Source organism: Pseudophryne corroboree, chromosome 9, assembly GCF_028390025.1.
Source record: "Pseudophryne corroboree isolate aPseCor3 chromosome 9, aPseCor3.hap2, whole genome shotgun sequence".
Taxonomy (NCBI): domain Eukaryota; kingdom Metazoa; phylum Chordata; class Amphibia; order Anura; family Myobatrachidae; genus Pseudophryne; species Pseudophryne corroboree.
The window spans coordinates 411,811,901-411,832,702 of record NC_086452.1 but is presented as its reverse complement, the minus strand read 5'-3'; the positions used below and the strand labels follow the sequence as shown (position 1 = coordinate 411,832,702).

Sequence of the window (20,802 nt, the reverse complement as noted above, 5' to 3'; positions counted from 1 at the left end):
CCCACACGTGTATATATATATATATATATATATATGATTATATACACACATATTATATACATATTATATACACACACATATTTATATATACACATATATATGTATACGATATATATATTATATACACACATATTTATATATACACACATATATATATATATATATATATATATATATATATATAATATATATATATATATATTAAAACCCAGTACATAATGTAAATTACGCAGCCTTACGTTTTTTTTAGGAGTCTGAGAGCTGGCTAGCCTGGCTGAGAAAGGGTGCTGGGCTGGCTGCTGCCTCCACGGAGTCCTCACGCGGCTGTCCTCCCTACTCCTTCCCTGCAGCCTGCGCGCCCAGCGGCAGCCAATGTCTGAGCCGCAGGCTGCTGCTGCTCCTCATGTCCTCACGCAGGCTGCTGCTGCTCCTCCTCCGTCGCTCAGCTGTCCTTCCATCACAGCCTGTGAAGCCGCCGCCGGGAGCCAGAACCGCCAGGGACAGGACAGCCCTGCCGCTGCGTGTGTCGCCGGTTCCCGGAAGCGCAGCGCAATACCGCAGATCGGATCTCTGTTCCGATCTGCGGCGGCGACAAGGGGCCCTTTCAAAAAAGGGGGCCCAGGGTACTTATCCCCGGGACCCCCCTCTTAATCCGGCTCTGCCCGGCACCAGTGATGTGAGAAGGGTGATCTCATCACCCTTCATCTCGGCTGCAGCTCTCAGCTTCCTGGACTGACTGGAGTGAGTCACTGCATACTGGACAGGGGGGGAGAGGGGAGTCACGGCAGCAGTGTGTCTATACAGAAGTGTGAGGACTGAGGAGACGTTACGTCAGTGCACTCAGCCCCTGCACAGTGAGGAGCCTTGCCGGAGCCAGAGCTAGCCTAGGAGGTGGAAAGTGTGCAACTTGTGGAAAATGAACACATATGTAAAAGTAAAGAGTTTGTGTTTTGCTGGCAATGTGTGTGTTTAGCTATGGGTGTGTGTGTGTGTTTCAGTGTATACTCTATATGTATTTTCTCTATCGTCCTAAGTGGATGCTGGGGTTCCTGAAAGGACCATGGGGAATAGCGGCTCCGCAGGAGACAGGGCACAAAAGTAAAGCTTTTACAGGTCAGGTGGTGTGTACTGGCTCCTCCCCCTATGACCCTCCTCCAGACTCCAGTTAGATTTTTGTGCCCGGCCGAGAAGGGTGCAATTCTAGGTGGCTCTCATAAAGAGCTGCTTAGAGAGTTTAGCTTAGGTTTTTTATTTTACAGTGATTCCTGCTGGCAACAGGATCACTGCAACGAGGGACAGAGGGGAGAAGAAGTGAACTCACCTGCGTGCAGGATGGATTGGCTTCTTGGCTACTGGACATGAAGCTCCAGAGGGACGATCACAGGTACAGCCTGGATGGTCACCGGAGCCACGCCGCCGGCCCCCTCACAGATGCTGAAGCAAGAAGAGGTCCAGAATCGGCGGCTGAAGACTCCTGCAGTCTTCTTAAGGTAGCGCACAGCACTGCAGCTGTGCGCCATTTTCCTCTCAGCACACTTCACACGGCAGTCACTGAGGGTGCAGGGCGCTGGGAGGGGGGCGCCCTGGGAGGCAAATGAAAACCTTTAAAAAGGCTAAAAATACCTCACATATAGCCCCAGAGGCTATATGGAGATATTTACCCCTGCCTAAATGTACTAAATAGCGGGAGACGAGCCCGCCGAAAAAGGGGCGGGGCCTATCTCCTCAGCACACGGCGCCATTTTCTGTCACAGCTCCGCTGGTCAGGAAGGCTCCCAGGTCTCTCCCCTGCACTGCACTACAGAAACAGGGTATAACAGAGAGGGGGGGCAAAATAAATGGCAATATATATTAATATAAAAGCAGCTATAAGGGAGCACTTAATCATAAGGCTATCCCTGTCATATATAGCGCTTTTTGGTGTGTGCTGGCAGACTCTCCCTCTGTCTCCCCAAAGGGCTAGTGGGTCCTGTCTTCGTATAGAGCATTCCCTGTGTGTCTGCTGTGTGTCGGTACGTGTGTGTCGACATGTATGAGGACGTTATTGGTGTGGAGGCGGAGCAATTGCCAACTATGAGGATGTCACCTCCTAGGGGGTCGACACCAGAATGGATGCCTTTATTTGTGGAATTACGGGATAGCGTCAACTCGCTTAAGCAGTCGTTTGCCGACATGAGGTGGCCGGACACTCAATTAGTGCCTGTCCAGGCGCCTCAAACACCGTCAGGGGCTGTAAAACGCCCCTTGCCTCAGTCGGTCGACACAGACCCAGACACAGGCACTGATTCCGGTGGTGAAGGTGACGAATCAACCGTATTTTCCAGTAGGGCCACACGTTATATGATTTTGGCAATAAAGGAGATGTTACATTTAGCTGATACTACAGGTACCACTAAACAGGGTATTATGTGGGGTGTGAAAAAACTACCAGTAGTTTTTACCGAATCAGAAGAATTAAATGACGTGTGTGATGAAGCGTGGGGTGCCCCGATAAAAAACTGCTAATTTCAAAGAAGTTATTGGCTTTATACCCTTTCCCGCCAGAGGTTAGGGAGCGCTGGGAAACACCTCCTAGGGTGGACAAAGCGCTAACACGCTTATCAAAACAAGTGGCGTTACCCTCTCCTGAGACGGCCGCACTTAAAGATCCATCAGATAGGAGGATGGAAAATATCCAAAAAGGTATATACACACATGCAGGTGTTATACTACGACCAGCTATTGCGACTGCCTGGGTGTGCAGTGCTGGGGTAGTTTGGTCAGAGTCCCTGATCGAAAATATTGATACCCTGGACAGGGACAATATTTTACTGTCGTTAGAACAAATAAAGGATGCATTTCTTTATATGCGTGATGCACAGGGAGATATCTGCACACTGGCATCACGGGTAAGTGCTATGTCCATTTCGGCCAGAAGAGCTTTATGGACACGACAGTGGACAGGCGATGCGTAGAGGAGTTATTTGGGGTCGGTCTATCGGATTTGGTGGCCACGGCTACGGCCGGGAAATCCACCTTTCTACCTCAAGTCACTCCCCAACAGAAAAAGGCACCGACCTTTCAACCGCAGCCCTTTCGTTCCTTTAAAAATAAGAGAGCAAAGGGCTATTCATATCTGCCACGAGGCAGAGGACGAGGGAAGAGACAGCAACAGGCAGCTCCTTCCCAGGAACAGAAGCCCTCCCCGGCTTCTACAAAAGCCTCAGCATGACGCTGGGGCTTCGCAAGCGGACTCGGGGGCGGTAGGCGGTCGTCTCAAGAATTACAGCGCGCAGTGGGCTCACTCGCAGGTAAATCCCTGGATCCTGCAGATAATATCTCAGGGGTACAGGTTGAAATTAGAGACAGAGCCACCTCGCCGTTTCCTGAAGTCTGCTTTACCAACGTCCCCCTCAGAAAGGGAGACGGTTTTGGAAGCCATTCACAAGCTGTATTCTCAGCAGGTGATAGTCAAGGTACCTCTTCTACAACAAGGGAAGGGGTATTATTCCACTCTTTTTGTGGTACCGAAGCCGGATGGCTCGGTAAGGCCTATTCTAAATCTGAAGTCCTTGAACCTGTACATAAAGAAGTTCAAGTTCAAGATGGAGTCACTCAGAGCAGTGATAGCGAACCTGGAAGAAGGGGACTTTATGGTATCCTTGGACATCAAGGATGCGTATCTCCACGTTCCAATTACCCCTCACACCAGGGGTACCTCAGGTTCGTTGTACAAAACTGTCACTATCAGTTTCAGACGCTGCCGTTTGGTTTGTCCACGGCACCTCGGGTCTTTACAAAGGTAATGGCCGAGATAATATTTCTTCTTCGAAGAAAAGGCGTATTAATTATCCCATACTTGGACGATCTCCTAATAAGGGCAAGGTCCAGAGAACAGCTAGAGATGGGTTTAGCACTATCTCAAGAGGTGCTAAAGCAGCACGGATGGATTCTGAATATTCCAAAATCCCAATTAATGCCGACAACTCGTCTGCTGTTCCTGGGGATGATTCTGGACACAGTTCAGAAAAAGGTTTTTCTTCCCGAAGAAAAAGCCAAGGAGTTATCTGACCTGGTCAGGAACCTCTTAAAACCAGGAAAGGTGTCTGTACATCAATGCACAAGAGTCCTGGGAAAAAATGGTAGCTTCTTACGAAGCAATCCCTTTCGGCAGATTCCATGCAAAGGGATCTGTTGGACAAATGGTCAGGGTCGCATCTTCAGATGCACCTGCGGATAACCCTGTCGCCGAGGACAAGGGTATCCCTTCTGTGGTGGTTGCAGGAGGCTCATCTATTGGAGGGCCGCAGATTCGGCATGCAGGATTGGATCCTGGTGACCACGGATGCCAGCCTGAGAGGCTGGGGAGCAGTCACACAGGGAAGAAATTTCCAGGGAGTGTGGTCGAGCCTGAAAAAGTCTCTTCACATAAGCATTCTGGAACTAAGAGCAATCTACAATGCTCTAAGCCAGGCGGAACCTCTGCTTCAAGGAAGACCGGTGTTGATCCAGTCGGACAACATCACGGCAGTCGCCCATGTAAACAGACAGGGCGGCACAAGAAGCAGGAGGGCAATGGCAGAAGCTGCCAGGATCCTTCGCTGGGCGGAGAATCACGTGATAGCACTGTCAGCAGTATTCATCCCGGGCGTGGACAACTGGGAAGTAGACTTCCTCAGCAGACACGACCTTCACCCGGGAGAGTGGGGACTTCATCCAGAAGTTTTCCACATGCTATTAAACCGTTGGGTAAAACCAATGGTGGACATGATGGCGTCTCGCCTCAACAAAACACTGGACAGATATTGCGCCAGGTCAAGAGATCCGCAGGCAATAGCTGTGGACGCGCTGGTAACACCTTGGGTGTACCAGTCGGTATATGTGTTTCCTCCTCTGCCTCTCATACCAAAGGTATTGAGGATTATACGGCCAAGAGGAGTAAGACTAGTGGCTCCGGATTGGCCAAGAAGGACTTGGTACCCGGAACTTCAAGAGATGGTCACGGACGATCCGTGGCCTCTACTTCTGAGAAGGGACCTGCTTCAGCAGGGTCCTTGTCTTTTTCAAGACTTACCGCGGCTGCGTTTGACGGCATGGCGTTTGAATGCCAGATCCTAAAAGGAAAAGGCATTCCGGAAGAAGTCATTCCTACCTTGATAAAGGCAAGGAAGGAAGTCACCGCGAAGCATTATCGCCGTATTTGGCGAAAATATGTTGCGTGGTGCGAGCAGCGGAGTGCTCCGATGGAGGAATTTCAACTGGGTCGTTTTCCTACATTTCCTGCAATCAGGATTGTCTATGGGTCTCAAATTGGGATCTATTAAGGTTCAAATTTCGGCCATATCAATATTCTTCCAAAAAGAATTGGCCTCAGTCCCTGAGGTCCAGATTTTTATCAAAGGAGTACTGCATATACAGCCTCCTGTGGTGCCTAAGGTGGCACCGTGGGATCTAAATGTAGTTTTAGATTTCCTCAAATCCAATTGGTTTGAACCACTAAAGAATGTGGATTTGAAATATCTCACATGGAAAGTGACTATGTTACTGGCCCTGGCTTCGGCCGGGAGAGTATCTGAACTGGCGGCTTTGTTTTATAAAAGCCCTTATTTAATTTTCCATTCGACATAGGGCAGAGCGGCGGACGCGTCCGCATTTTCTCCCTAAGGTGGTATCAGCGTTTCACCTGAACCAGCCTATTGTAGTGCCTGCGGCTACAGACGACTTGAAGGACTCCAAGTTGTTGGACGTTGTCAGAGCCTTAAAAATATACATTTAAAGGACGGCTGGAGTCAGAAAATCTGACTCGCTGTTTATACTGTATGCACCCAACAAGTTGGGTGCACCTGCTTCTAAGCAGTCGATTGCTCGTTGGATTTGTAACAAAATTCAACTTGTACATTCTGTGGCAGGCCTGCCACAGCCTAAATCTGTTAAGGCCCATTCCGCAAGGAAGGTGGGCTCATCTTGGGCGCCTGCCCGAGGGGTCTCGGCATTACAACTCTGCCGAGCAGCTACGTGGTCAGGGGAGAACACGTTTGTAAATTTTTACAAATTTGATACCCTGGCAAAGGAGGACCTGGAGTTCTCTCATTCGGTGCTGCAGAGTCATCCGCACTCTCCCGCCCGTTTGGGAGCTTTGGTATAATCCCCATGGTCCTTTCAGGAACCCCAGCATCCACTTAGGACGATAGAGAAAATAAGAATTTACTTACCGATAATTCTATTTCTCGGAGTCCGTAGTGGATGCTGGGCGCCCATCCCAAGTGCGGATTATCTGCAATACTTGTACATAGTTATTGTTAACTAATTCGGGTTATTGTTTAGGAAGCCATCTTTCAGAGGCTCCTCTGTTATCATACTGTTAACTGGGTTTAGATCACAAGTTGTACGGTGTGATTGGTGTGGCTGGTATGAGTCTTACCCGGGATTCAAAATCCTCCGTTATTGTGTACGCTCGTCCGGGCACAGTACCTAACTGGAGTCTGGAGGAGGGTCATAGGGGGAGGAGCCAGTACACACCACCTGACCTGTAAAAGCTTTACTTTTGTGCCCTGTCTCCTGCGGAGCCGCTATTCCCCATGGTCCTTTCAGGAACCCCAGCATCCACTACGGACTCCGAGAAATAGAATTATCGGTAAGTAAATTCTTATTTTCCTATGTTTTGCTATGTGCTTGTGTGTTTCTGTATATACATTTTGCTATGTCTGTGTAGCTATGTGTGTGTGTGTGTGTGTGTGTGTGTGTGTGTGTGTGTGTGTGTGTGTCATACCTGCCTACCTGACATACTTGCCTACATGACCCTCTCCATGAGGGAGAAAATGCTCTGTTCCTGGACTTTCCTGGTAATGTATGATTGCCATCACCTGTGGTGAGCTAGGTAATAGGTAATTGATAAGAAAGGTGTTTCACCACAGGTGATGGCAATCATACATTACCAGGAAAGTCCAGGAACAGAGCATTTTCTCCCTCATGGAGAGTGTCAGGTAGGCAAGTATGGTGTGTGTGTTTAGCTGTGGGTGTGTGTCTGTGTTTATACTGTATGTGTATTTTGCTATGTCTGTTTAGCTGTGTGTGTGTATGTTTAGCTATGGGTGTGTGTGTTTCTGTGTATATACTGTATATGTATTTTGCTATGTGTGTTTAGCTGTATTTATGTGTTGTGTGTGTGTGTGTGTGTTTTCTGTGGATGTGTCTGTGTATTTGTGTCTTGCTTTGCGTATGTTTTACTATGTGTGTGTGTGTGTGTGTGTGTGTGTGAGTGTGTGTATATCCATATCTATAGATGTAGCCACACTCATCCAACCCGCGATGAGTTCGCATCACGGCATGGATGGTGTGACTAGTGTGCCCATGTCTATGAAGCGCGTGTGTGTGTACGCATGCAAGCCATAGACTTCTATAGAGTGAACGGAGGCAGCGACTAGCCACAGCACGGCGTTCACTGCAGCTTGCTGTGATGCGTACGCCAGTTCCAACACATCGCGGCAACGATAAGGCTGTCTTCATCTGTATCTGTCTCACATTCCTGGTTGTAAATGTTGATGTGTGCTGTAAGAGGGCGGCGGTGCGTGTGGTGGTGCCTGCTGCCGTGCAGGTGTAATTTCGGTACTCACCAGGCGCCGCTCTCTCTCACCTTCAGGTACCGGAACCTTCAACGGACCTGGAAATCTTCAGTCGGATCCGGACATGGCGATTCCCTCTCGGAGCTGACCGACGAACGAGCTGAGGAGAAAATAGTCTACCTTAAGGGGGGGTATCAACCCTTCTTCCACCGGAAAAGGGGATACCCCAGGGGTGACGGCGACCTTCACCGGTTGGGCGAAAGGTCATCACTGGCACAAAGCCTCAGCCACCCAGAAGTTACACACTCGCACTCTCGCGCGTAGTGTGATGAAGGGGTTCTCACGTCCGTAAGCAAACCCCTATTCCGGCGCTCGGGGACAGACAAAGGGACAAACGTACACAGATGCTACTCACCGTCAGTTCCGCACTGCAAACGTCTTCTTCTCTTACAGGTCCCTGTAAGGAGGCAAACAAACAAGCAAACAGCCGTGCAGGGCCTAACTCTAACCTAGTGTCACACCCCTATACTAACTACAACGGCAGAGCCCTCAAACTAGCTCTGTGGGTGTGGTGCACAAAACTAAACACAGACTTAACAAGCTTACAATTCGCCCTGCACGGTAACACACATATGCAATCACAATCACAGTGTAAGCTCTTACCACGGTGCTGTCCCTTTTCTCGACCTGAATCAGAACGCCAGGGAGTGGGCGCTGTACAGCTCACCCACCTCCCGTACTCCTACTTGGGCCTACTGCCCCCTATCTGCACACAGGCCAGAGGCCTGACTTTGCCCTCGGGCCTAGCGCCCGCCTATCTTGGTGCCCGTTGGGTGACCTGGGCCTAATGCCCAGGGCCACCTTATGGAGTGGGGCTCAGGCTTACCGGCCTGCCTACTCTGCGCACGTTGTGGTGGCCTGGGCCTAGCGCCCAGTACCAACCTTATTCATCTGGGGGGCCGCACCTATTAACTGGGCCTAATGCCCACTATACGCCCTCGGGCCTAATGCCCGCCTAAAATGCCAGTTACCGTGGCTTGGGCCTAATGCCCAAGCCACTGAGTCATAGGGTGACTGAAACTCCTATCTGCGCCACAGGCCTAGTGCCTGAACTGTGCCCCCGGGCCTAATGCCCGTCCCTGATGGTCTAGGGAGGAAAGGGGAGGGGGGGTGGAAGTAGCCTCACTGAGGCCTCACCTGATCCGGGGGTCTCCGGCGCCCTCTTCTGCCGCTGACCCGTCCTGGCCAGCGGCGCCACCTCCGCTCCTCCGCGTCCAGCCGCCGCTGGACATCTTCTGTCAGGAGCCCGACGTCTTCGGGCCTCTTCAGCGGCCACTGGAGCTCCTCTTCAAACGGCCGTCGTCTTCTCCTCCGCGCCGGTCTCTTTTCTGCGCTCCTGCGCGGCGACCTCCCTCCCCGGGTCCCGGCCGCTTCTTCTGCGCTCTTCAGCGCGCTTCTACTCTTCGGCTCCCGCCCGGCGTCTGATGTCAGACGCCGGGGCGGGGCCTATGACGCGGCGAGCGCCGATTGGCTCGCCGCGCCCCTCTCTGATTGGCCGCCGCTCCGGGAGCCGCGATTGGCTCACGGAGGGCGCCAATATTTGAATGCCTCCGCAGCCTCCGGTCCGGCGCAGGGAAGAGTCTAATCCCTGCACCGGACACCCGCCGCTCCTGCACACGGACAAGCGCTGGGGACAGACAAGCTGCCCCAGCGCTGCCATACACACTCTCCCGCAGGGGACACAGATCCCCTGTGTGCTGCTGCTGGGATGTGTCCTGGGGTACAGGACACATCTCCACATGTGCGTCGCTCTACTGTGTGGCGTACCATGTATAAGGCTCTCTACTGTGTGGCGTACCATGTATAAGGCTCTCTACTGTGTGGCGTACCATGTATAAGGCTCTCTACTGTGTGGCGTACCGTGTATAAGGCTCTCTACTTTGTGGCGTACCGTGTATAAGCCTCTCTACTGTGTGGCGTACCATGTATAAGGCTCTCTACTGTGTGGCGTACCGTGTATAAGCCTCTCTACTGTGTGGCGTACTATGTATAAGGCTCTCTACTGTGTGGCGTACCGTGTATAAGGCTCTCTACTGTGTGGCGTACCGTGTATAAGCCTCTCTACTGTGTGGCGTACCATGTATAAGGCTCTCTACTGTGTGGCGTACCGTGGGTAAGCCTCTCTACTGTGTGGCGTAACGTGTATAAGCCTCTCTACTGTGTGGCGCAACGTGTATAAGCCTCTCTACTGTGTGGCGCAATGTGTATAAGCCTCTCTACTGTGTGGCGTAACGTGTATAAGCCTCTCTACTGTGTGGCGTACCATGTATAAGGCTCTCTACTGCGTGGCGTACCATGTATAAGGCTCTCTACTGTGTGGCGTACCATGTATAAGGCTCTCTACTGTGTGGCGTACCGTGTATAAGGCTCTCTACTTTGTGGCGTACCGTGTATAAGCCTCTCTACTGTGTGGCGTACCATGTATAAGGCTCTCTACTGTGTGGCGTACCGTGTATAAGCCTCTCTACTGTGTGGCGTACTATGTATAAGGCTCTCTACTGTGTGGCGTACCGTGTATAAGGCTCTCTACTGTGTGGCGTACCGTGTATAAGCCTCTCTACTGTGTGGCGTACCATGTATAAGGCTCTCTACTGTGTGGCGTACCGTGGGTAAGCCTCTCTACTGTGTGGCGTAACGTGTATAAGCCTCTCTACTGTGTGGCGCAACGTGTATAAGCCTCTCTACTGTGTGGCGCAATGTGTATAAGCCTCTCTACTGTGTGGCGTAACGTGTATAAGCCTCTCTACTGTGTGGCGTACCATGTATAAGGCTCTCTACTGCGTGGCGTACCGTGTATAAGCCTCTCTACTGTGTGGCGTAACGTGTATAAGCATCTCTACTGTGTGGCGCAATGTGTATAAACCTCTATACTGTGTGGCGCAACGTGTATAAGCCTCTCTACTGTGTGGCGCAACGTGTATAAGCCTCTCTACTGTGTGGCGCAATGTGTATAAGCCTCTCTACTGTGTGGCGTACCGTGTATAAGCCTCTCTACTGTGTGGCGCACCGTGTATAAGCTTCTCTAATGTGTGGCGCAACGTGTATAAGCCTCTCTACTGTGTGGCGTACCATGTATAAGGCTCTCTACTGTGTGGCGTACCGTGTATAAGCTTCTCTACTGTGTGGCGCAACGTGTATAAGCCTCTACTGTGTGGCGTAACATGTATAAGCCTCTCTACTGTGTGGCGTAATGTGTATAAGCCTCTCTGCTGTGTGACGTAACGTGTATAAGCTTCTCTATTATGTGGGGTATTCAATTTCGGCTAGCCGAAAAAACTGTATAATTCGACCATGGGTATTTAATTGCGCCCATTTTTGAATCCCTTTTCGCCCATGACTTTTCACTTTTTTTGTCGAATTGGCATGGGAGAAAACAGACCCAAAAAACGGGCGAAAATGCCTGCAAATTCGTCAAAACACATGGCTCACCTGGAAATTCACAGATCCACGTGGTTTTCGTTAGTGCTGGATTTTTTGACCAGTTGAAAAATCCTGCACAGGCATTGAATAGGGGGAATGTCATTCGCCCTAAAAATGACCAATAATTGACGATTTTTAGACAGTATGAAAAATCCGGCAATAATTGAATACCCCCCTATGTGTTGTAACATGTATAAGCTTCTCTACTGTGTGGCGCACCCTGTGTAAGGCTCTCTACTGTGTGACGTACCCTGTATAAGGCTCTCTACTGTGTGGCGTACCCTGTATAAGGCTCTCTAGTGTGTTGCGTACCCTGTATAAGGCTCTCTACTGTGTGGCGTACCCTGTATAAGGCTCTCTACTGTGTGGTGCAACGTGTATAAGGCTCTTTACTGTGTGGCAAACCCTGTATAAGGCTCTCTACTGTGTGACGTACCATGTATAAGCTACTCTACTGTGTGGCGCAACGTGTATAAGGCGCTCTACTGTGTGGCGCAACGTGTATAAGGCGCTCTACTGTGTGGCGCAACGTGTATAAGGCTCTCTTCTGTGTGGTGTACTGTGTAAAAGCTTCTCTACTGTGTGGCGTACTGTGTATAAGGCTTACTACTGTGAATTGGGAGTACTACTGTGTGGCGACACCCCTTGTTAGTGAGATAAAACACCGTATTTTGGGCGACGCCATTTCCCTGTTTTTAACATGGGAGGGGGCCCAATGCATATTGTTGCACCTGGGCCCACCATTCTCTAGTTCCGCCACTGGGCCAGCCAGTTATCATATGACCAAAATGCATCAGTGCCTACGCCTCCTTTAGCTCTAGCCGCCTTAAACTCCTTTTTAGCCTCTTCAGTCAGTACAAAAATGTCCACATAATCACCCTTACTAATCTTCCTACGGCAGCTATCACGCAGCCCCTCAAGACTGCCGTATAATCGCAGATTGCGGCGCTTCTTAGCCCTGTGTTCACTCTCACTCAGCCGCTTGCGCCTCTTCCGCTTTTCATGCTGCACGGCCGCTCTTTTTGCGTACTTTACAGCACGCTTTTTCGCTCTTGTCGTGCTACTAACCTCAGACGCCAGCGAAGATAAGGATGAGGAAGAGGAAGAACTTTCAGAAACAGCATAGAAGGAGGAGGCCGAGTATGAATCCTCACCCTCGCCATCAGAAAAATTTGACACCTCACCTGACGCCTCAGACTGCTCAGACCCAGACACCTCCACTGTGGAATCCTAAAAATCCCAGTCGTCTTCATCATCAACTTCACCGCGTCCAACTGAAAGAGAAGACACAACATGGGCCGAGGCCGAAGCCCTGGGAGCAAGCGACCTGGCAGGAGGGACCACAGCCAGCGCATCACGCCAGTGCAAAACCACCGTCTGCTGACTGCCTAATTGCGCAGCGGCGTCCCCCAAATCCTGACAAGCATGCACAATCCGCTCCACAGCCGATCCCAACGGTAAGGCAGAAGCCCCTCTGCCGTGCCGTGCGGCAGAAGGCCCGACAGAATCTGGGGACAGAGCCTCCACAAGTGGGGCCAAAGCTGTCGCCACTGATGACAGCGCAGATGCCAAGTCAACTGTGCCACCTTGCCCACTCACAGCATTCCGGCCCCTGCGCGATAAGGCCCCTGACTCTTCTGGCGCCCCACCCTGTCTTCTACCCCACTGCCTGGGGGTAACGAGGAGGACCCTGCAGCCATATGACTGCAGCCCTGCCTGGGTGACCTGCAGCTCCGCTCCCTAATCCTATTCCCGGTCACCTGAGGTTCCACTACCCTCCTCCTTCTGCCCCCGACAACATGGCCACCGCTACCCAACTGGCCCCGCTCCCTGCTATGTACCCCTACCCCAGGGCGGGAGCTCTCAGGTGCCTGATCCCTGGAGCTCCCTCCAGTTACAGGGGAGGCAGACCTCCCACGCTGTGGATGCGCGCTCCCGCGCACCCCCAAATTCTGTACTGCCCGCCACCCCCCCTGCCGCTCCCGGCCGGTAACAGACTCCGGCTCTGTTGGAAGCAGCAGGGGAGAGAGAGCACCCTCGGCTGCCGCTGCGCGCTCCCGTGTGCCAGCGGATCTGGCCGCAGTAGAAGCAAAGGCAAAATGAAAGAGACAAATACACAACAGATCCAGCCCAATTCCAAATATTGTCATTCTGCTCTCCTTCTTACCAGAAAGCAGAAGTGGTATACTTGCCCCCAAATCATCACACACCACCCTCATTTTAATTCTCTCTCATCTGGTTGACTGTTACTCTGGCTGAGGCAGAGCCAGCCTTAGGTATAGGCAAACTAGGCAAATGCCTAGGGCATTTGGTATGCTTAGGGGCACCAGCAGCTTCTGCTGATTAAAATGATATGTGGCATGCCTATATTCTGTGTGTGACTGTGGCTGTATCTGCATAAGAAATGCTACGTTGCAGTGTATTGCTGGAAATCACTGTAATGTAGCATTTCGTATGCAGATACAGCCACAGTCGTACACAGTATATAGGCATGCTGCATATCATTTTAATCAGCAGAAGCTGCTTGTGCATCCTAGCCACATAGTAATGCAAATAAGATGCATTTTCATAAACAAAAGGCGCCCGACGTTAGCAGAGCTGCCAGCTGACTCATGCCAGGCATCTCCTTCAGAACTAGCGGCGGTGCTAGGGGGCACCAGCCAAAATCTTGCCTAGGGCATCATATTGGTTAGGGCCGGATCTGACTGTTACTTTTTATCCTACATGTATTGCTTATATCTTTTGAAACTGATGCTTCAAACTAAGATGTTAAAAACAAAGAAAGAAAGAAATGTGTCTTAATGTTGATGAATCGACACTTCGATTTAACAGAACACTGATTTATATCCCGGATAAAGCTGTTTTTGCAATCTGATATGAAGAAGTCATCTTGTGTTCCTTCCTCTGGCTTTATAGTGTGATCATGTGTTTTTACTCACTCCCATTTTAAAATGCAAGTTTCACCAAGTTCCTACAACTGAAAACAACAGCCATTCTGCCTTAAAGGAAATAGAACCTAAAGGGCTTCACGTATAGAGATATAATATATAAAATTACGAACCAGAAAAAAAACATGCAATTCATGGTGAGTCCATGTTAAAGTAAATCTTCCCCCACTTCACAAGCTATATACTGTTCTCGCGGTACTGACTTTAGAAAAGGTTAAGCGATAGCATTCCGTATGCAGATGCAGCCACAGTTGCACACAGAATATATGCATGCCACATATAATTTTAATCAGCAGAAGCTGCTTGTGGGTCCTAGTCACATAGCAATGTAAATAAGACGCATTTTCTGCAAAAACAGGAGCCCAACATTAACCGAGCTGCCAGCTTACTCACTCCAGGCATCTCCTGCTGCATGGCGTATAGAGGCAGGATGTATGAGGACACATCTGTATCCAAGCAGAGGCAGAGGTCACAGTGTTAGAGGCCGTGTGAGTGCTGTGTGCGGGTGGGTTGGTTATGCAATAGTGTTCGGCATGTGTGTTATGTGTATAAATGCATTAAAAATGTGCGGCATATGTGTAAGAGGCATTAGGTGTGTCATTATGTGTATATGGGCATTAATAATGTGCAGCATATGTGTAAGAGGCATTAGGTGTGTCATTATGTGTATATGGGCATTAATAATGTGCGGCGTATGTGTAAGGAACATTATGTGTGTAAGGGCATTAATAAAGGTTGGCATAATGTGTAAGGCACATTGGCCCTCATTCCGAGTTGATCGCTCGCAAGGCGATTTTAGCAGAGTTACACACGCTAAGCCGCCGCCTACTGGGAGTGAATCTTAGCTTCTTAAAATTGCGACCGATGTATTCGCAATATTGCGATTACAAACTACTTAGCAGTTTCAGAGTAGCTTCAGACTTACTCGGCATCTGCGATCAGTTCAGTGCTTGTCGTTCCTGGTTTGACGTCATAAACACACCCAGCGTTCGCCCAGACACTCCTCCGTTTCTCCAGCCACTCCTGCGTTTTTTCCGGAAACGGTAGCGTTTTTAACCACACGCCCCTGAAACGCCGTGTTTCCGCCCAGTAACACCCATTTCCTGTCAATCACATTACGATCGCCGGAGCGAAGAAAAAGCCGTGAGTAAAAATACTTTCTTCATTGTAAAATTACTTGGCGCAGTCGCAGTGCGAATATTGCGCATGCTTACTAAGCGGAATTTCACTGCGATGCGATGAAATATACCGAGCGAACGACTCGGAATGAGGGCCATTATGTTTACATTAATAATATGTGTCAGATGTGTAAGGGGCATTACTGTGTGGTAATATGTGCATAAAAGCATTACTAATGTGTGGCATTATGTGTATAAGGGCATTAATAATGTGCGGCGTATGTGTAAGGAACATTATATGTATAAGGGCATTAATAAAGGTTGGCATAATGTGTAAGACGCATTATGTATATAAGGTCATTAATAATGTGTGTCATATGTGTAAGAGGCATTACTGTGTGACATTATGTGTCTAAAGGCATTACTAATGTGTGGCATTATGTGTATAAGGTGCTCCACTGTGTGGCATAACGTATAGAAAGGGCACTACTGTGTGGTCTATTGTGAATAAAGAGCAATATGGTATGGTGTAATGCAAATAAGGAGCAATTCAGTGTTATGTAATGTGAATAAAGGGCACTACTGTAAGGAGTAACGTATGTAAGGTAAAGTGGTTCTACTGTGTGATGTAACGTGAAGAAGGGACACTCATAATATATTGTGAATAAAGTTGCACTACTGTGGGCGTAATTTGAATTGGGGGTACTATTGTGTGTCCATGCCCCTTCCCAGCAAGAACACGCACCTTTTGGGCTGCGCACCAAATGTGCGCACTGTTCCTATTTAAAATATAGGGGGTAGGAGAACCAAAAGGAGGATTGTTATGCGTGAGGGGTGATGGTGCTGGGAAAGGAGTGACGGCTCAGAGGTGGAACTAGTGGCGGTGCTAGGGGGCACCAGCTAAAATCTTGCCTAGGGCATCATATTGGTTAGGGCTGGCTCTGGGCTGAGGCGATTCGCCTCTCCCAGTACACCAATCACTGTCACAACAGAAAGCAGAAGTGTCCACACTCTCTCATTTGGAAAAGACACGGTTTGTGTCAAGTACAAAAAGCAGAAGTGTTTCTCCCATTCTTGAATTAACTGCCCATGGCCATACTATCCTGAATACGCCCGACACCGTCTGATCTCGGAAGCTAAGCAGGTAAGGCCTGGTCAGTACCTGGATGGGAGACTACCTGGGAATACTAGGTGTCATGGACAATTTTTCAAGAAACAAACATCCCATATATACTACCATATGATCCATCTTTAGATCCTGTTACTATCAACAGAGATTGTCAGTTAAAGATATCACATAGTTACAAACCACTCAGTGGTCAATCAGATTCTGTCTCATTAATATAGGGATCCACAATACATTCCACAGATTTTCACCTGCAGTTAACTCTGCAACTTGAACCTTATGTGTTAAAAAGCAATCAAGTTTTTATATAATTGTTCTAAGACAATAATGTCAGATTTTATTGGGGAATCAATTAAAAGTTAAGTTTTATATTATTGGCACATTCAGAATTTTTTCATTCATTTCACTTACTTTATTATTACAAAAGAGTGCTGCCAAAGAGTTTTTTTGTCTGTCTAGTTGTCTACAAAATAATTGGGAGCACCACCAATCGGATACTGTTCTTTATTGAAGCTAACAGTTTGGATATTGGTCATTATATAATTATACAATTATTGACATAAATTATTGCGCTCGGCTAGCGCGGATCCACAATCCCTTGTTGCAAACTCTAATGGTGCCCATACACTTGTGAGATAATCGGTGCTAACCTTCGATTTCGACCGCATCTGTGAGAGAAATCGAAGGATTGTATGCACATTTTAGGTACCTTTCGACGCAATGCGCGGGCACGCCGGTCAAATCTTGCGTCTCAAGATAGTATGTGCTGCATGTAATATTTATCGGATCGCAGTGCGATCGCATGTGTTTTTAAAAACACATCCTATATATCGCACTGCGATGTGCACTGGGCACCCGCCAGGAGCGGACGGAGGCCGCTCCCACTCGGCGGTGACGTGCCCATCACGTGATTACCATGCGATCTATCGCATGATCACATGGTAATCACTTTGGCAGTTTATTGCACCTGAACTGCCGGTGCGATGCCCCGCGATGACGCATCGCGGGGCATCGTACAAGTGTATGGGCACCATAATAACTCTTGCAGGCCTGACGGTGTAATTACACAATCTACAGCCTTTTAGATGTAAAACTTTACATGTTGATGTATTCAGAATGTTAACAAGCAGCAGAATAAAAAAAGTATTGTCTCATAAATTCCTTGTAAGACCTAGTATCTGGGGAGGTCTCATTGTATCATCCCACAAGGTCCTACTTACTGTTCCACAGTGGTATTAGAATTTCCAAATTCCCTTTAATCTATAATCCATATAACAGCCTCCAGCCAGTTCTTTGACTATGCGTTACATTCTCCCCTCTTGTTACAGTCACCGGGAACACATACGAGTACAACACGAAGTCCGGAGCTAGACGGTGGATGCCCGATCAAGGCAAGGGAGACAATGTGAAACTTTCAGATATTTCTACCGTGTCCGAAACCCTGGGGCCAAACATTCCATCTGCCCCGCCTACCTTAGGGGCAAGCTAACTGGACAGAAAGTGGACATCTATTTTAAGATCATCTGATAACATATAATGGATAATCCAAATTGGTTATTTTTAGAGATGAGCGGATTCGGTTTTACTCGGATTTACTCGGTTCTCAAAACGGCATCTTATTGGCTCACGGATTTTGGATAGCCAATCAGATGCCGTTTTGAGAACCGAGTAAATCCGAGTAAAACCGAATCCGCTCATCTCTAGTATTTTATGATTTGTTGTCTGATTTTTGCTGCAAAATAAAAACAAAAATATTTCACATTCATTAATTTACATTCAACATTATTTTACCCGTCTACATTTCACCGCCATGTCTATTTATGTATTGTGGGACAAAAACTGTATAATACAAAAAGAACCACTAACCGTATTCTAAAATAATTTAGGAGAAAAAGCATTAAAGGAAAGGCCCAACTATGTTGAACTGTTTGTACAGTACCTCATGCAGGGGGAGATGTATCAAGCCTTGGAGACAGATAAAGTGCTGAAAGCATCCAGTCAGTTACTATAATTTATCTAGCACAGTGTATGAATTGTCTCTCCTAGGCATGATACATCTCCCCATAATGTATCTACTGCTTAACTGCTGTAGCCCCATCACCGTGTATTACACTGCTGAAGTCAGCAGTGTAATACAGGGTATGCGGTTAGCATACCGATCGCCGGGATCCCGGCGGTCACAATACAGTCGCCGGGATCCCAAAGGGGGCACCATACCATTGTAAACAGTGGGATGCCACAATCGGTATTCTGACTGCCGGCATCCTGACCGTCGACATTTCAGCCCTAACCCCTTACAACTACACAATAAATAAGCTACATATTTAGTGTTAGAGTTAATGAAATGTTTTATTATTAGCGAGCTGTCGCTATTTTCTGTCTTAACAGTTTTAGTTCTATTTAGGACGTGTCTACATACATCTGGTTTTCCCACATTTAGAGAAACCAATGGGTCTTATCTATAGCCACTTAGCCCCCACCTGTGATTGAGAGATTGGTACAGGTTTTAAACAGCTAGGGTCCAGGATGTTTTTCAAGGACCTATGTTTTATTTTCTATAAATAATATTAAGTTTCTCAGGCAGAATATCTTTGAGGATCGTGTAAAATTTCAAAATGTGATAATTCCTCAATATAATACGCTTTATGTCAGATGAATAACAAGTGGAAATGAAGACTATATGTTCGTTAGTGCTATTTTTCTCAAATGCATACTGTTAGCTTTAAGAAGTTCCTTCCTTTCCATATTCAAATCTTCATTATATGCATTTTCTAAAAGATTTGTTGGTTAGCCCCTTTCTGAAAAAACTGTTGTACATTGTTTTAGCCTGATTACTTAAGGTCTCAAGATCGAAACCGTTGTGTCTAAGGTGCATACATTGACCCTTGGGGATGTTTGATTTCCAAGAGAGATGATGAGAACTCTTAAAATTTAAGTAATTGTTGAATTTGGGTTCATACTGTAATTGGAAGAAATTATACACTTACTGTATCTTTAATCTCAAGGGTCAAATCAAGAAAATGTACCTTTTCCCTGCTCTTGTTATACAGTACGTAAAGCTAAGATTGAAAGAGTTGTAATTAAGAGAAGAAACAAAAGTTGGTGCACTGGAAAGATCCCCATCCCAAATTATTATACCCTATTTGTGCTACTCACACCTGCTGACACTGGGTTTGTGATGCAGTGATGTGTCCTGGTCATAGACAGAGCTGTATATTACTGGTCACCAGTCAGTGACTACATTAGCATGTGTGTAAGCCACAGACTACAATGCCCTGAAGCCCTTTCTTTTTAAGAATCGTCAGTGGCATAGCATTAGCCCCCTCACATCCCGCGTTGGCTTAGGTCCGCCATCCCTCCAAAAATGGCTGCCGCCTAGGAGGAGACAGATGCTGGAGGTCCTACTTGACCTCTAATGTCTGTCAGGGAAGCACAGCGCATATAGCATTACCCAGAAGATCCGGGAACGCTGGCGCCACCAGGAGAAGATGCAGAAAGCTGCATCTTCTGTCATGAAACTCCTGACAATGAACATGGAACCCAGAGCATGAAACCCCTGGCAACAAGCCTGAAACTCTTGGCAACAAGCATGGAATCCAGAGCATAAAACCCCTGACAATGGGCATGAGACCCTGACAACCAGCAGGTAATTCAAGAGTAATTAAAAGCCATACTTTGTAAGGGCATAATTTGTAAGGGACATTATTGTGGGTGGTGCATAAAATGGTGTCAGGGGCATAACTGTGTGTGGCATAATGTGTAATGGGCATTTTGGTCTATGGCATATTGTGTAATGGGCATTACAGTGTGTGACATATTATGTAATGGGCATTACGGTGTGTGGCATAATGTGTAAGGGGCATTACGGTGCGTGGCATAATTTTTAATGTGCATTATGGTGTGGAATAATGTAATGGCCATTTTGGTGTGTGGCATAATGTGTAAGGGACATTACTATAAGGAGGAAAAATGACAAATAACGTAAGGGGCATGAATCAGGATTTTTGTTATTCAACAGGACATCCTTTACTACAGAAAGCAGTCGTTACTTTCCATTTTCTTGTTGGCTTGCATGTATTCTTTTTATTGTTTTTAGTGTTGATGTAGATTTGTTACAGAGAACAGATCCTTGCAGCACGCCCTACTCTAGAGCCATGGATGTACTAATCTAAATAATTCACAAATAACTAGTAGAAACCAATAATATATTCCTCTCCTTGCAGATCTTTCCCTTTGATATACAGTATAACCAATATCCATCTTTAAGAATTCAATGCAATTAAAGCGAAAGTAGAAGGGGAATATATAGTCCAGAATTTGTTCATTAACTGTGTGAATTCAATTTTAAAAAGTTGAAACGCTGCCATATTAATTAGCTTGCCTTAATATTTATAAAAGAAAAAAAAAACTCTGATACTAGAAATAATAAATTATTGTGGGTTTCTTTGAAAAAGACATTGATTTTATATTCTAATTATGTATTTTACCATATGTATGATATATACAATACATAAACACATATAAATAATATTTGTATAAACTGATCCAATTACTTCAGTGGATAATTGGAATTCATGTAGAACAACATA

At 47.4% G+C, this 20,802-nt stretch overlaps 1 protein-coding gene and 1 pseudogene across 1 annotated transcript in view; both read left to right on the top strand.

Moving 5' to 3' along the window:
- Nucleotides 1-17,850, top strand: part of LOC134958358 (cadherin-related family member 3-like) — a 419,058-nt gene extending 401,208 nt beyond the window's left edge. Inside the window, exon 20 of the mRNA XM_063940905.1 lies at nt 17,542-17,850. Within this exon, the coding sequence (XP_063796975.1) occupies nt 17,542-17,702 (161 nt within the window). The 3' untranslated portion in view covers nt 17,703-17,850. The remainder of the gene's footprint in view (nt 1-17,541) is intronic.
- LOC134963528 (5S ribosomal RNA) lies at nt 16,173-16,290 on the top strand (annotated as a pseudogene).
- Nucleotides 17,851-20,802: the final 2,952 nt, after the last annotated feature.